The following is a 12,890-nucleotide window of genomic DNA, read 5'->3' as shown; positions in this document are numbered from 1 at the left end:
CAAGAATCGCCGCTGTGTAGCTGAGTACACCGTGGGCACACGATGGGGAAATTGCACACACTACTCACGTCTCCTACCTTCATGCATTTCCGGCACTGGAGAGGCTTCGGGACGAAAGGCCTAACTGCATGCCGAAAGTGCCCAACCTTCACGTATGTTGGAATGCAGTTCCCTTAGAAGGTCAACTTGATGGAATTTGTCCTCCCAAGGCGCTGAGCTTGCAGTATGGCTACACCGTCGGTAGCTGGTTTAATCAAAAGGGGCAGATCAGAGTCGCGGATGGCTACGTCGACGTCGTGAATGACGCCTGCTCTGGTGGCACTGCCTAGAAAGACATGAGAACGAACGCTGATGCCGCCGAGCGTTCTGACGTTGCTCAAACACTCAAGCGCGTTCCGGTCTATGACATCAATGGCGACGACATTGCTAAAACGATTCACCCTTACATCTTTAATTGCTCTCGGGACGCAAGCCTCCAGGAACGCAGGCGTGGCTTGTCTATTGATGTGGTTGAGATTGTCGGTGGGAGTCTCTGGCACAAACAAGACAGTACGTGCCGATGATCCTCGCTCCGTAGTGACTGTGGACGTACTCCACGACGACGAGTCCTCAACTTTGCGCAGTCTCCGTTTGGCCTTCTTGCTTAGGACTCTGACGAAGCCGTCGTCAGCCGAAGAGTCCTCATTAGGGGCCGAGTACACCACGGTGGCTTGGCTGCTTGCGTCATTCCGGGGGCCAAGACGTTTCCTCTGTGCGACAGCGGCTGACCGACCGGACTGAAGTTCAACAGCGTCCACTTCCATCACCGTCACCAAAAAAGAAACAGTGGTCTCCTTATAATGTCGTAAATCAGTAAAAAAACTGAACAGGCGAAGGGACGGCGTTCTGGTTATGTAATTATAATAGATGAATTGCGGCAATACAGAGGAAGTACACCGCACAAATGTCCTGTAACGAAGCGCGCTTCCTGTATAGTCAGAAAATATAGTTGATAGCGCATGAGTGCTAACAGTATATATATTTGATGTAGTCGAGGGTTCGACGGCATACCGTCTGGTCAGGAATCATGGCTTGATGAGGTTCACTGGTCACTGACCAAGGTCAACAAAAAAATGACGTTTCGGGAGCGCTACGGCTCCCTTGTTCACAATGAGCAACCAGCTGGACGTCCCGGGCTTTTTGTAGCGGTTACTATCGTTCTGAGGCATTTCGCGTAGATAGGGTGCAACGTGCCGTCATTCTTATTTATTGTGTTGGGCGTAGTCTGGATGATTAATGACTCGAGATTTCGGCGGGCTGATACATTCTTTTCCGTTGTCACTATATCTGCTTCATGCCAGTTAATTTCGTGACCAGTCTCTTGTGCATGCTCCGCGATTGCGTTCGTTGTCACTTTTCCTTTTCGTACATCGTACTGATGTTCTTTCAGGCGTCTCTTGAAGTCTTTCGTTTCCCCTATGTAAACTGATGAACAGTCGGCGCAGGCAATCTTGTAAACCACGCCGGGAAAACTGGCACGAGGGAGCTGGTCTTTCACGTTTACAAGCTCATTTCTTATCTTGCTTGTTGGGACATGTGCAACATGGACGCCGAAATCTCGAGTCATTAATCATCCAGACTACGCCCAACACAATAAATAAGAATGAAGGCACGTTGCACCCTATCTACGCGAAATGCCCCAGAACGATAGTAACCGCTACAAAAAGCCCGGGACGTCCAGCTGGTTGCTCATTGTGAACAAGGGGGCCGTAGCGCTCCCGAAACGTCATTTTTTTGTTGACCTTGGTCAGTGACCAGTGAACCTCATCAAGTATATATATTTGGTCGCAATTATTTTATTTTGTTTTACAACGTTATTGTTTAATGCTTTAGGACAGCCATGCCAGGCACAGTCTATGTCAAAAGTATGCAGCCCAAGCGGTCTGCTTCTGAGCCCTATAGCGTGGATTCTCTTGCATAAGTAGGAACCCTAATCTCACGAATACGGGAATAACTTAAGTCCTCAACCTTCCCAAGCTTAGGACAGTGAAATGCGCTCAGCAGCCCCGCTAGACGGCTTGGAAGCAAATCCATTGGCCTGCATATTATTGACAAAGACTGTACATGTATGCCACAAAACAACTGTTAGTGCCCAAGAGGGTGACTGCGCTAACACGACGAAGGTAAGAAGCTTCAGCAGCTCACATGCTTGCATTGAGGATAACAGGGTTTCATTTTGTAAAAGCCCCAGCGCTGTATTGTTTTTCAAATTCCAAAGTGCACTGAGCCCGTGTTATACGGTACCTCAATTGCCACAATTACCGGCTCTGTTTTGTTCAAATATGCTCCCAGAAATCTGCATTTTACCGCATTATTGTTGTTGTTCCTATTTTTTCCCTCTGTATTGCCGCAATGCATGTGTTATAATTACATACATATAGATAATTTTCATCGATTCCACTCACTTCTGAAATAAATAAATAAATAAATAAATAAATAAATAAATAAATAAATAAATAAATAAATAAATAAATAAATAAATAAATAAATAAATAAATAAATAAATAAATAAATAAATAAATAAATAAATAAATAAATAAATAAATAAATAAATAAATGTGCGCAAAGAATAGTGTGCGCCGTGCATACCTGGCTGAGGCCGCTGTTTTCTTGCTTGGGCTCGCGGACAGAGATGCTGTCATCTTCGAGGAAGTAAAAGATGTCCACCGGGCGGACACGGTACTGCTCGAAGGGGGAGTTGTCCACATCCTCCCGGAAGTAGGCCTGAAAGTGCAACACCTGGAAAGAGGGAGACAGTGCAGGAACATAGCTGTATTCAAAACTCTCAGTCATTGCGCTTCCGAACACTCTGTGCACACTGTCAGCGTCAAATGAAACGCGAAGAGCAAAACGAGAAGGTTTTATTCTAGGTGGGCTGAATACTAGATCACTTCATGTTCTACTCAACGCTGTGAACATCGCTGCCTGAAAGTGTTAATGGGCTCCGCCTATATTTCCTCTCCCTGTTACAAAAATTTCTTTAGACAGTCTATAGAGTGTCAATAGAATTTTGCCAATAAACTTTATAGACAATCTACAGATTTATGGCCATACACTTTTAGTAGACTTTTTTATATGGAGAGTTTATAGACTATGAATAAAGAAAGTAAATATCTGTAAGAAGCCAATAGAGCCTACAAAAAAGTCTATGAAAAGTTCTAAGATATTTATATGAGGACCGGCAGGTGGTATTTTTGTGGTTTGATGTTTGCCTTTCAGTTGTCGTATCCGCGTTTAATTTGACGCTGATGGTACAGCTCGTCGTCCGGTACGTCATAGGCTTGCTGGTTTAAGAGGAAAATGAAGCGGAGAGCGCAGGTCTGCAACTGAAAGAAACACAGGCCAGCGAACTGCGTGTGGCTAGTAGACCACCGTGAGCCGTTTCCTCGCTGACACAACGAAAAAAATGGACGGAAAGGTTTACTTTCCCAGAGAAAGCGCGATAACCAGTTAAAACCGCGAGGTCAGCTCCCTGTGGGACCACGATACCACGAACCGATACCACGAACTGATACCACGAGCCACGATACTAGGAACCACGATCACAGAACTCTGTGGAACCACGATAAAAAAAAAGTTAGAACGTCCTTGGCTTTGAAAACAAGACCGAACGCTCTCGGGTGGTTGAAGTCACGTGGCTTTCTTTGTCTGACTTTATGTAAACATTGAAAATTTGGGCGGGGCCGTGTGTAAGAAAAAAAAATTCAAGGAGGGACAAAATGCTTTCTTTTCCGGTCCTTTTTGTATATTTACCTCAACAATTCAGAAAGGAGTAAAGAGGGAGTAAGTTGTCCTCTATAGCACTCCCTTTTACAAAAAGAGTGCGCTAGAAGGCAATTTACTCTCGTTTTATTCCCATAAAGGCGTATTCGTGTTTACAGCGAGCTTCCGGCAGCTTCCTTCTTCATCTGAGCTTCACGTCGTTCTGTCGATAAGTTTTAAAAGGAAAGGTGAAATGTTTTTGCGAATTCGATGTTATTAAAAAATTCGAATCTACGAAGCTTCTAGGTAAAGCGTGCAAAGTAGCTTTGCGCTAGCATTTAAAATGGTGACGTAATCACCGATTAAAACCGCGACGTTGATCAGACTTCTCCTCACTGCGATGGTGGAGTGCGGGGAAAGTCGTGGTGACATCATAGTTGCCGAAATTTCAGATGCCCGCTGCCTTCGCCTACACGCTGCCGTGCGCCATCTGGTGCCACCAGACAATGCTTCGTGAGCTTGGCCTTCGACCGCATTCGTTTTATTCCTTGAAACGACGGCTGCTTCGCTGGAAACAAAGTTTCTTACTATTAACTAGAGGGAAAGCTGGCGGCGCTGCCCCTGAGCCGCCACGGGCGCTCAAAGCATCATGGGGCGATGAGCTACTTGGTGTGGGACAGTCAAGACTTTTTCGAGAACACAGAGTGGTATTACTGAGATGTCCCATTCTGTATCCACGGGGCGCCCCGCGCGCAGACGACTTCGGCGTAAAAGTAGTGCTCAAAAGCCATAGTAGCGAAAACGCAATAGCACACGACGCCAATAAAAGGTTTTTGTTTTGCGAAATGATGTACAAAAAACTTCTTACAATGTTTATGCGACAAAATTTAAAAAAATTTCTTCTTAAAAGTGCGCCTGTTAAGCACGAAATATTGGCTTTTGGTGTCTGCATTACTTGGCCAATGGGAGAGTAAGCCATCGCCTATTTTGGTCAAACTGTACATTTACATGCTTTTCTGTTCGTTTGTTGCAATTTATAGACAGACTATTAAACGCTAGGGCTTTCTTGATTATCGAACAGCGTTTGTATTTTCTCTATTTTTGGCCAAAAGTTGTGGTTCTGCAGCCGGTAGCTCTCCGCCCCATCATGCTTAGAGCGCCCACGGTGTCTGAGGTGGCCTCGAGCAACCCCCATGAAAACTCCCATAGGCGGTACGCCAGCTTTCCCTCTAGTTAATAGTAAGAAACTCTACGGCTGGAAACTTAGCGCCGCCGTAAGTGACGTCATCATTGCGTCCTCTGCCTCTCGCTGTGCACTGCAGAGAAGCCTGAGAGCCGATACCGCTTTAGTCGGCAATAACGGCACCACTTTAAATGCTACCGCAAAAAGTTTTCGCGTGCTTTACCTGCAAGTTTCACACATTCGGCTCGTTTAAACTTATCGAATTCTAAAACCTCTTCAGTTTTCTTTTAACGAATGATCGGCGGCCACTTTATTTCGCGTTAGCGTTCCCTTACGGCGAAGCGCGCCCTCTCCGCACAGGAGCAGGTCGTCGATCGAAGGGTCGTCAACCATTCGCTTCCAGGAAACAAGCACGAAAGCAGAGCGCTGCCAGAATATGATGCCGCGTAAGCGCCCACCTCGCCCGATCACCTGTCCGCACGACTGCCCGCGTATGCGCTCACTCATGCGTGAGTGCGCTCGGTGGCACACGCAACGCGCACGCTCGCAGCGTTCCTATTTAACGGCAATTCTGCGAGTGGTTCCAGGCTACTCGCAGAAACCATTTATGTGCATTGCCAATGACACGACGAGAGGTACGGTCGAGGGCCATAGCAACGCAAGTGACGAACTTCGTAGTGTTGCTATTGGTTCACTTAGTGTGAGGTGAAAACACAGCAGTCTTCGAAGGGGACACAGAAATCCGTTTTTTGCTCCATTGATTTGGTTTGGTTTATATGGGTTTAACGTCCCAAAGCGGCTCAGGCTATGAGAGACGCCGTAGTGAAGGGCTCCGGAAATTTAGACCACCTGGGGCTCTTTAGCGTGCACTGACATCGCACAGCACACGGGCCTCTAGAATTTCGCCTCCATCGAAATTCGACCGCCGCGGCCGGGATCGAACCCGCGTCTTCCAAGCCAGCAGCCGAGCGCCATAACCACTCAGCCACCACGGCGGCCTTTTTTGCTCCATTATCTGCTTGCCACATAGAATGAATGGTAATTAAATGTGGTAAATTACTAAAGTTTTACACTAAGCAGCCTAAATGACTAGCGATTTCGAAATTATTCGACGCTAGCTGCGAAATAATTAGGGATGTTATGGATTCGAAAGATAACCGTGAATGAAATCATGTACCGACGTATGAAGGTCTGGTTTGTGGTTGCTTTCGAAGAAAGATTTTGTGTGCCTAGCGAATAGGCAGAGAAGAGCCAAGTTGATTAATGAATTTAAACCACATTGTTCCATAGAAAGTTTTCTGGCGCCTGTTAAGAACCGATGCCTGTCAGTGCTTAGCATGAACTTGAGACCCTGATTTCAAATACATCCTTCTGCTTCCGAAGCTCAGCTTCCTGTCCACTACGTTTGCGTTTTTTCTTCCTTTCTTCGACCCCTGAGTCTGCGCTCTTTTTTTATTTTTTGAAAGTTTTCGCGTTCCGTTCTCCCCTTCCTCCTCGAAGTTTCCAGCAGCTCCTGTCTTTGCTGGGTAGTTCTTAAATTCCGTTGCCTATCCTTGCCTCTCGCAGAACGCCACCACGTAAGCGGTCATGTCGCTATGACCAGTTCCGCTTGCCGTTCGCGTTACTCAAGAAAACACTGGCGTACTGGCTTGCGCTGCGATGCATAATAAAGCTCCTAACGTACAACCGGCTATAGACTTCCTTCTTTTCGAGGAATGTGGTATAGCCTCCACATGAGCTGCATAACTGCGCGTGCACTCTGACATAAGTCAAACACATGACAGCGCTACTTAACGCTTCTCGCCACACTTTTAAAAAATGACCTCAGTGTCATTGGCGTTGCGTTAATACGAGGTGCGATGTTAAAAAAAAAATAGCCCATAACTCGGTGTTTGCGCTGTTCCTGGCTCAGCACTTCCGGTAATTGCCTGGGAAGATGTGACTGAAGGTTGGGAACACCGGGGATGATGTGAATTTTTTTTTGTTTCCTTCGGCAAAGGGTGACCTGTGTTCGCGCGTTTCGTTCAGAATTCAGCGGGCGTGTACAGGTTAGCTCTATAATAGCGCTTGTCCGGTACCGTCGGCGTCATTTACACAACAAAGTCAGAGCAGGGGACCTGCCTTGCATGGCTGCATGAGAGGCATTGATCTCTTTTTCATGCGCGGAAGGCGAGGCCGCCCGTCGTATACCGCGTATAACGCTGGTAAAACAAAACAATGCATTTCTCCGGTTTGAGACCAACAACTCGGCGGTGAAGTTGACATTCCATACGATAGAAGACCTCGAATTAATTTCAATCACCTGAAATTCCTGGATTTGCGTAAAAGGCTCTGTACATGGTGTTCGTTGCATTTCGATGAAGTCGAAATGCAGCCGCTGCCACCAGATGACGTACCTGCGGCGTCTTACAGTCTTAAAAGGACACTTAAGATGTTTCATACATCAGAGAGCTTAAACGGATGAAATGGGTGAAACTTGCAGCGGAAGCAAGTGGTCTTTTTGTGTTAGCACTGGAAATGGCGATGTAATCGGCATTTGAAGCCACGGCAGTGCTCAGGATTCTGTGCGCTGCGCAGCAGCCGGTAGGGGATGCATGATGACGTCATCTTGAAGGCAGAAACGCTTGTTCGAAAGAAGCAACCAAACGCCACCGAAGGTAAAGGCAGCGGAGCGTTGCTTGGCGGCATCAGACGGGGCACGAAAATGGGTGAGCGGAAAGTACCGGAAATCTGAAATCGTCCTCGACATTAAGTCATCACCGAGCTTCTCCGCACAACAGAAAGCTTTGAGAAGAAGTCTGCACAGCATGACGGCTTCAATAGGCGATTACGTTACCGTTTTAAGTCCTGGGGAAAAAAAATAAAGACCTTGAAGTGATTTACCTACAAACTCCATACATTAGGATCTTTGAATCTCGTCTTATTCAAAAAAAAAAAAATCTAAATCTTAAATGCTTCTGATTTCCTGTACGAACAGAGTGAAGCGGCTCCCCACACTTCTATGCACACCATCTTCACATTGTTGCTAACCGAGGTGGCCACCGTTATGGCTACGCCTCTTGACAGTTGACCGTTGCTATATAATCAGAATACAGGACACACTATCCTGGCAATAACAATCTTTTCGTGCCACGTGATTCTAAGTAGTACCATGATGGCCGCTACACATACGCCGTTCCTGAAACGTTTTTTTTTATATATATCAGGATGCTAATAGGTTAAACACCTCCCTTCACTCGGAGTAAAAATTTTCTGGCCAGGTTTTTAAAACGCTTTACGTTTCGCTCCACCTCATCCCCTCCGTGATCTAGAAAAAGTTTGCTTTTAATTTGTTTTTCTATATGCCTTAATCTTATCCTACCGCCACCACGTCATGGGGAAAACCAGCATAGACACTTCCAGCCATGCTCCCCCCCCCCCCCCCCCCCCCCCCCCCCACGCACATTCGTTTTGGGCTAAGAGAGTAAAGCGACATGCTTTTCCGAGAAAGATTGCGCACGCTGCTAATAGGAAAAGTACATTTGCTCTAATTGGGCCTCCTGGTATTTTCTTTCTCCTTTTATCGCCGTGCGTTGCTTCCGTTTAGTCTCCTCTTTTATTCCGTGGTCAACGGACTGCGTCGCTGCGCTAGAAATCTGGGTCAAGCTGTTCGCGCGCTTATAACGATGCGGGAAAACCCACCTTGCCTGCTACAGACATTTTCGCGCTTTACAGCTTAACTGAGTGCTCGTGCGCGTTGGACTGTGCCGCGCATGCGCAGTAGATGCATGTATGAAATCCGCCAATGATAGCACTGCTGGAACCGACCAGTGGAAATATGGCCGTGCTCAAAAAGGCAAGTGTGAAAAGGTCTGTTGTATAAAAACAGTTTTGTTCTTCTTGTTCTGTTTTTACTGGAAACACCCCGTAGCGGTAGAAGTTCATGACATAGTGACTTTAATTTCCTGCAACTGTCTTTTCTCCTTTTTTTTCTCCCCTCACCCCTTTCACCCCGTGCAGGGTAGCAAACCGGCTATTCGGCTGGTTTATTTCCATGTCTTTCCTCCTCCTCCTCCTCCTCCTCCTCCTCCTCCTCCTCCTCCTCCTTCACAAGCGATTTAGAGATTAGCACCATGTTTGAAAAACATCATTAAGAAGCGGTGAAAAAAACTGAGAGACGTAAAAAGTCACCGGAAAGGAATTTTATGATCTAAACAAATTGCTACGAGAGATTTTCTTCCTGTGTGCAGAACCAGACAATAAAGCACGATAAGGTTGGTTATCAACCACCGAAGGAATTGTTTTATGCTGTTAATGGTATTGATTATTAATTCGTCAATTTGCTTTAACATACTGCAGCATAACATGATACAATATGAGGAGATATATGCACGAATAGTTGGTAACAATCAGCAGCAAATGAGGTACTATGAAAGCACAAAAAAACGAGCAGTAAAAAAAAACTTCGGCAATAGCAACGAAGATTGCCGTAAAAGAGCCGAAGATTGCAACGAAGATTACAGATCGCAGAGTCCTAGACTTCCTCAAAGATAGAGCACGAGTATAGGGCTGGAACGGTGTGCTAAATTTTTTTAGTGCGTGGGAAAAAACTGCATATAAACAAGTCAGAACAAGAAATAAAAGGTGAAATGTTATGTCATATTTTTTTTTTTTTGCGCGAAGAACGCCATTTTAAGCGCGTAGACTATATTTCCATTTGAAATAGCTGCCAGGTGACTAAAATCATGGAGCGTTAATTAACGTGTGCAAAAACATTAAGCATTGAGTGCGAGGACGTGAGGAAATGGAGTGAGACTCATATCACAAAGACCATCGATAAGCCGAAAACTTTCTGTCAAATGCGTGATATATAAAATGGACAGCAGCCGCGGTGGCTGAGTGGTTATGGCGCTCGGCTGCTGACCTGAAAGACGCGGGTTCGATCCCGGCCGCGGTGGTCGAATTTCGATGGAGGGAAAATTCTAGAGGCCCGTGTACTGTGCGATGTCAGTGCACGTTAAAGAACCCTAGGTGGTCGAAATTCCCGGAGCCCTTCTCTACAGCGTCTCTCATAGCCTTAGTCGCTTTGAGGCGTTAAACCCCCCTTAAACATATAGAATGGACAGCCGTTTTTTTTTTCAACCCTTTCCAATTTGTTTACATCCACAAACTGGATCCCAAAGGAGGCAGCCGTATTTTAAGATGCGGGTGATTAGGGTTTTGCATGCATGTGACCTGGCATCTGGTGGAACAACATGCAAAGGGCGGCGCAAGTATCCGAGTTTTTATTAGAGGTCAGATCGATGTGTTTATACCACGACATATCTTGTGTGAATGTAAGACCCAAGTATCTATATTTAGGAACTCTTTTTAAGCAATTTGAATAAACTAATACTCATTTGCCATGCAGCTCACCACTACCATAAGCTTGAGAGATACTTACTGGGTAGGCCATGATCTAAATTTGGTTTATTTGTATAATAAAGCACACAGTCGTCTGTGTGCATGCGTATGTTAGTTAATGCATAAAGTGGTTGATCATTGATGTATATTTGCCTTTATTTTCTTAAAAGAGCTGCTTAACAAAATGTTTATCTTCTCAAAATGGTTATTTGGTGACCCTCGTTGCAATTATGGATTCTTTCTCAACAAAGATGCTTCCTCCAACGAAATATTTCTGGTGTTTATAATGTCAGGCAAGAAGCGCGTCAAAAAAAAAAAAGCGGGATCACTGGTCTGCCTAAGCGGACAAAAATATCATCCATATTTTGTGTTGTCGTAGAGGGTTCTCTCACAAGCTTCAAGCAAAGGGTTTATTATTGCCGCTTCAACAAAGCTTCTGGCAACAACCGTGCAAGCATTTATCAAGAGATTTTATCTTCATAAATGAAAGTTAATGCCAATGCAGTCGTCATTATTATCAGCCTAATTACACCCACTGCAAAACAAATATATATATATATATATTTTTTTTTTAAATATTACTCGTTCTTATGTATTCATGACTGTGCAGCCTCTTGTTATCCCTTTGCTGTGCGCCTATCTGCCGGGCGCTGCAAGTGAAGGTTTGAAGCTAACTACTACTGGCTTTGGCAGGCCCGAAGCTGTATTTCAAGAACTTGCGAGAGGTTCACTTTCTACGCACTACTGCCTTCTTCCTTAACGCCATGATTATTTCGGCTACTCTGTGTATCCGTGTAGAGTTTTTTCACCAGTTCAACTATCTGGTTCATATTGGTAACTAGATTGCCTTTCTTGTCTCTTAGAGCGTACATCCGATTTTTGTCTGTGCAGAGTGTATTCTTGTGAGCTATTAGACTACCTGCGTTCTGTGATTATGGCCGGATTCAGTTGAATGCACACTGCAACTGTGCTCACAAATCCGGTCGTTCAGACAGCGTCTTGTCTGGCCAATGTATTTTTTTAGCGAATGTGATTTGGACAGAATAGACATAAGCAACTTACTTGTCCTTATGCTTTACCATCTAGCTTTATTAACACCCCCCCCCCTTTCTGCACCCTCCCACCAGTGATGGTACAAAAACTAGACAATTTACTTGGAGCTAAAAAGCGCTACATGAGCGTTCGCTCGTTCGTAAATATTCTGAGCGAAATGTCATCGAGGTATATAATCAGGGCAACCACCTTTATCTCCAACCACTTTGAGCACTCCTGTCCCAGTTCCTAAAATTTGCGGTTTTTCACGCTTTCAATCAAGCATTCGGTGATAGATACTGTATCATGACGCGTGAGCCCTGCTTTACCTAATCGGCACCCCTGAGCTCGGAGAGCATCTTTTTCTAAGGGGAGAAAAAAAAAAAAAAACCTGCCATGCGCGTTCTCGGAAGTCAGAAAAGCTGCTCCTCTCTTTACAAGATCTCAGTGCCTGACGAAAGCTGCAGTAGGACTTTATGACCACGGGGTTCATACTGGCAGTGCACATGGTCTTTGAAATAATTAAGACTTTATCCGCGAACTTTTGAAGTCGTAGCCAAGCTCTTCGACAAAATCAGTTCATTTATATGGACTTTGAAACAAAACAAGTTGAAAAAAGTGCTGCGTCCTGTACCCTTCGTTTGCTTGTTGCCTCCCAGTTTTGCGCTTTATGTCTGTACTGCCACAATTTTATCGAGTTTGTGTTCATCTTGCCTGTGTGTCTTTATTCTTTTGTGCTCCACACAAAATATGATGTGCGCAAGGCTGCAATGCATTCGCACATTCTCTCATTTCTTTGAACATCGCGAGTGAGATCACAGCCTGCACGCCTGCCTTTTGACCGTTTATGAAAGATTGGCGCGATGCGCATGTGTGTACTTGATGAGTGCGTCCATTTGTGCGACATGTCTCGGATACCACTTGCGTAGCCCGTTGTGTTATGTGGCCATTGCCTGACACTTCCAGTCTCTCAATTTTCGTCATTCTTTCTTTCTCCTCTATTCTATTGAGAATTAGCCATAGATGGGAATGTTGTTCCGGCTGACATTTTTAACAATTCTCACAATAAAGCTTCATATCTATGCCTACACGAGTACGTTTGGGTAGATCATGGTGATAGTTATGGCACTGAAGATTGGGCAATTAACGCTGTTTACGTGTTTACAGAGAGCAAGTGAGACCTGTTAGACTGACTCTTGCCAACAGACTAAATTTAACGAGGTGGCTGCTGCCCCAGCATATCGAAAATGCCTATACCACACGCATTCCGTTCAAGGACAGAAAACTGGCGGTGCGCACCTTCTTGTCGTTGAGGGCGAAGTTCGGGAGGAAGTTGTCCTTGGTGGGCCTCCTTCGCCGGTGTCTGTACGGGTCCTCTTCGTTGCTGTGGGATCCCTCGGACGTGTGCCCGCTCCCCGCTACGACGCCATTGTGGACCTCGGACGGCGGCCTCGACTGCCGTGTGTCGACAGGTTGCACCGGTTGCTGCGCTCGGTGCAGCGGAGAGACGGACTTCGGCAGTGATCGGGCCATGGGCTGGCCGCTCCGGTAG

General features: G+C 45.7%; 1 protein-coding gene across 1 annotated transcript in view; it reads right to left on the bottom strand.

Moving 5' to 3' along the window:
- The window catches only part of LOC144098566 (EF-hand domain-containing protein 1-like), a 26,541-nt gene extending 13,651 nt beyond the window's left edge, over window positions 1-12,890 (bottom strand). Inside the window, exons 1-2 of the mRNA XM_077631308.1 lie at window positions 12,638-12,890; window positions 2,629-2,778 (exon numbers count right to left, since the gene is read on the bottom strand). Coding sequence (XP_077487434.1) covers window positions 2,629-2,778; window positions 12,638-12,871 — 384 coding nt within the window. The 5' untranslated portion in view covers window positions 12,872-12,890. The remainder of the gene's footprint in view (window positions 1-2,628; window positions 2,779-12,637) is intronic.

The sequence above is a fragment of the Amblyomma americanum genome, chromosome 7 (assembly GCF_052857255.1).
Source record: "Amblyomma americanum isolate KBUSLIRL-KWMA chromosome 7, ASM5285725v1, whole genome shotgun sequence".
In the NCBI taxonomy this organism is placed as follows: domain Eukaryota; kingdom Metazoa; phylum Arthropoda; class Arachnida; order Ixodida; family Ixodidae; genus Amblyomma; species Amblyomma americanum.
This window is presented reverse-complemented; position numbering and strand designations above follow the sequence as displayed.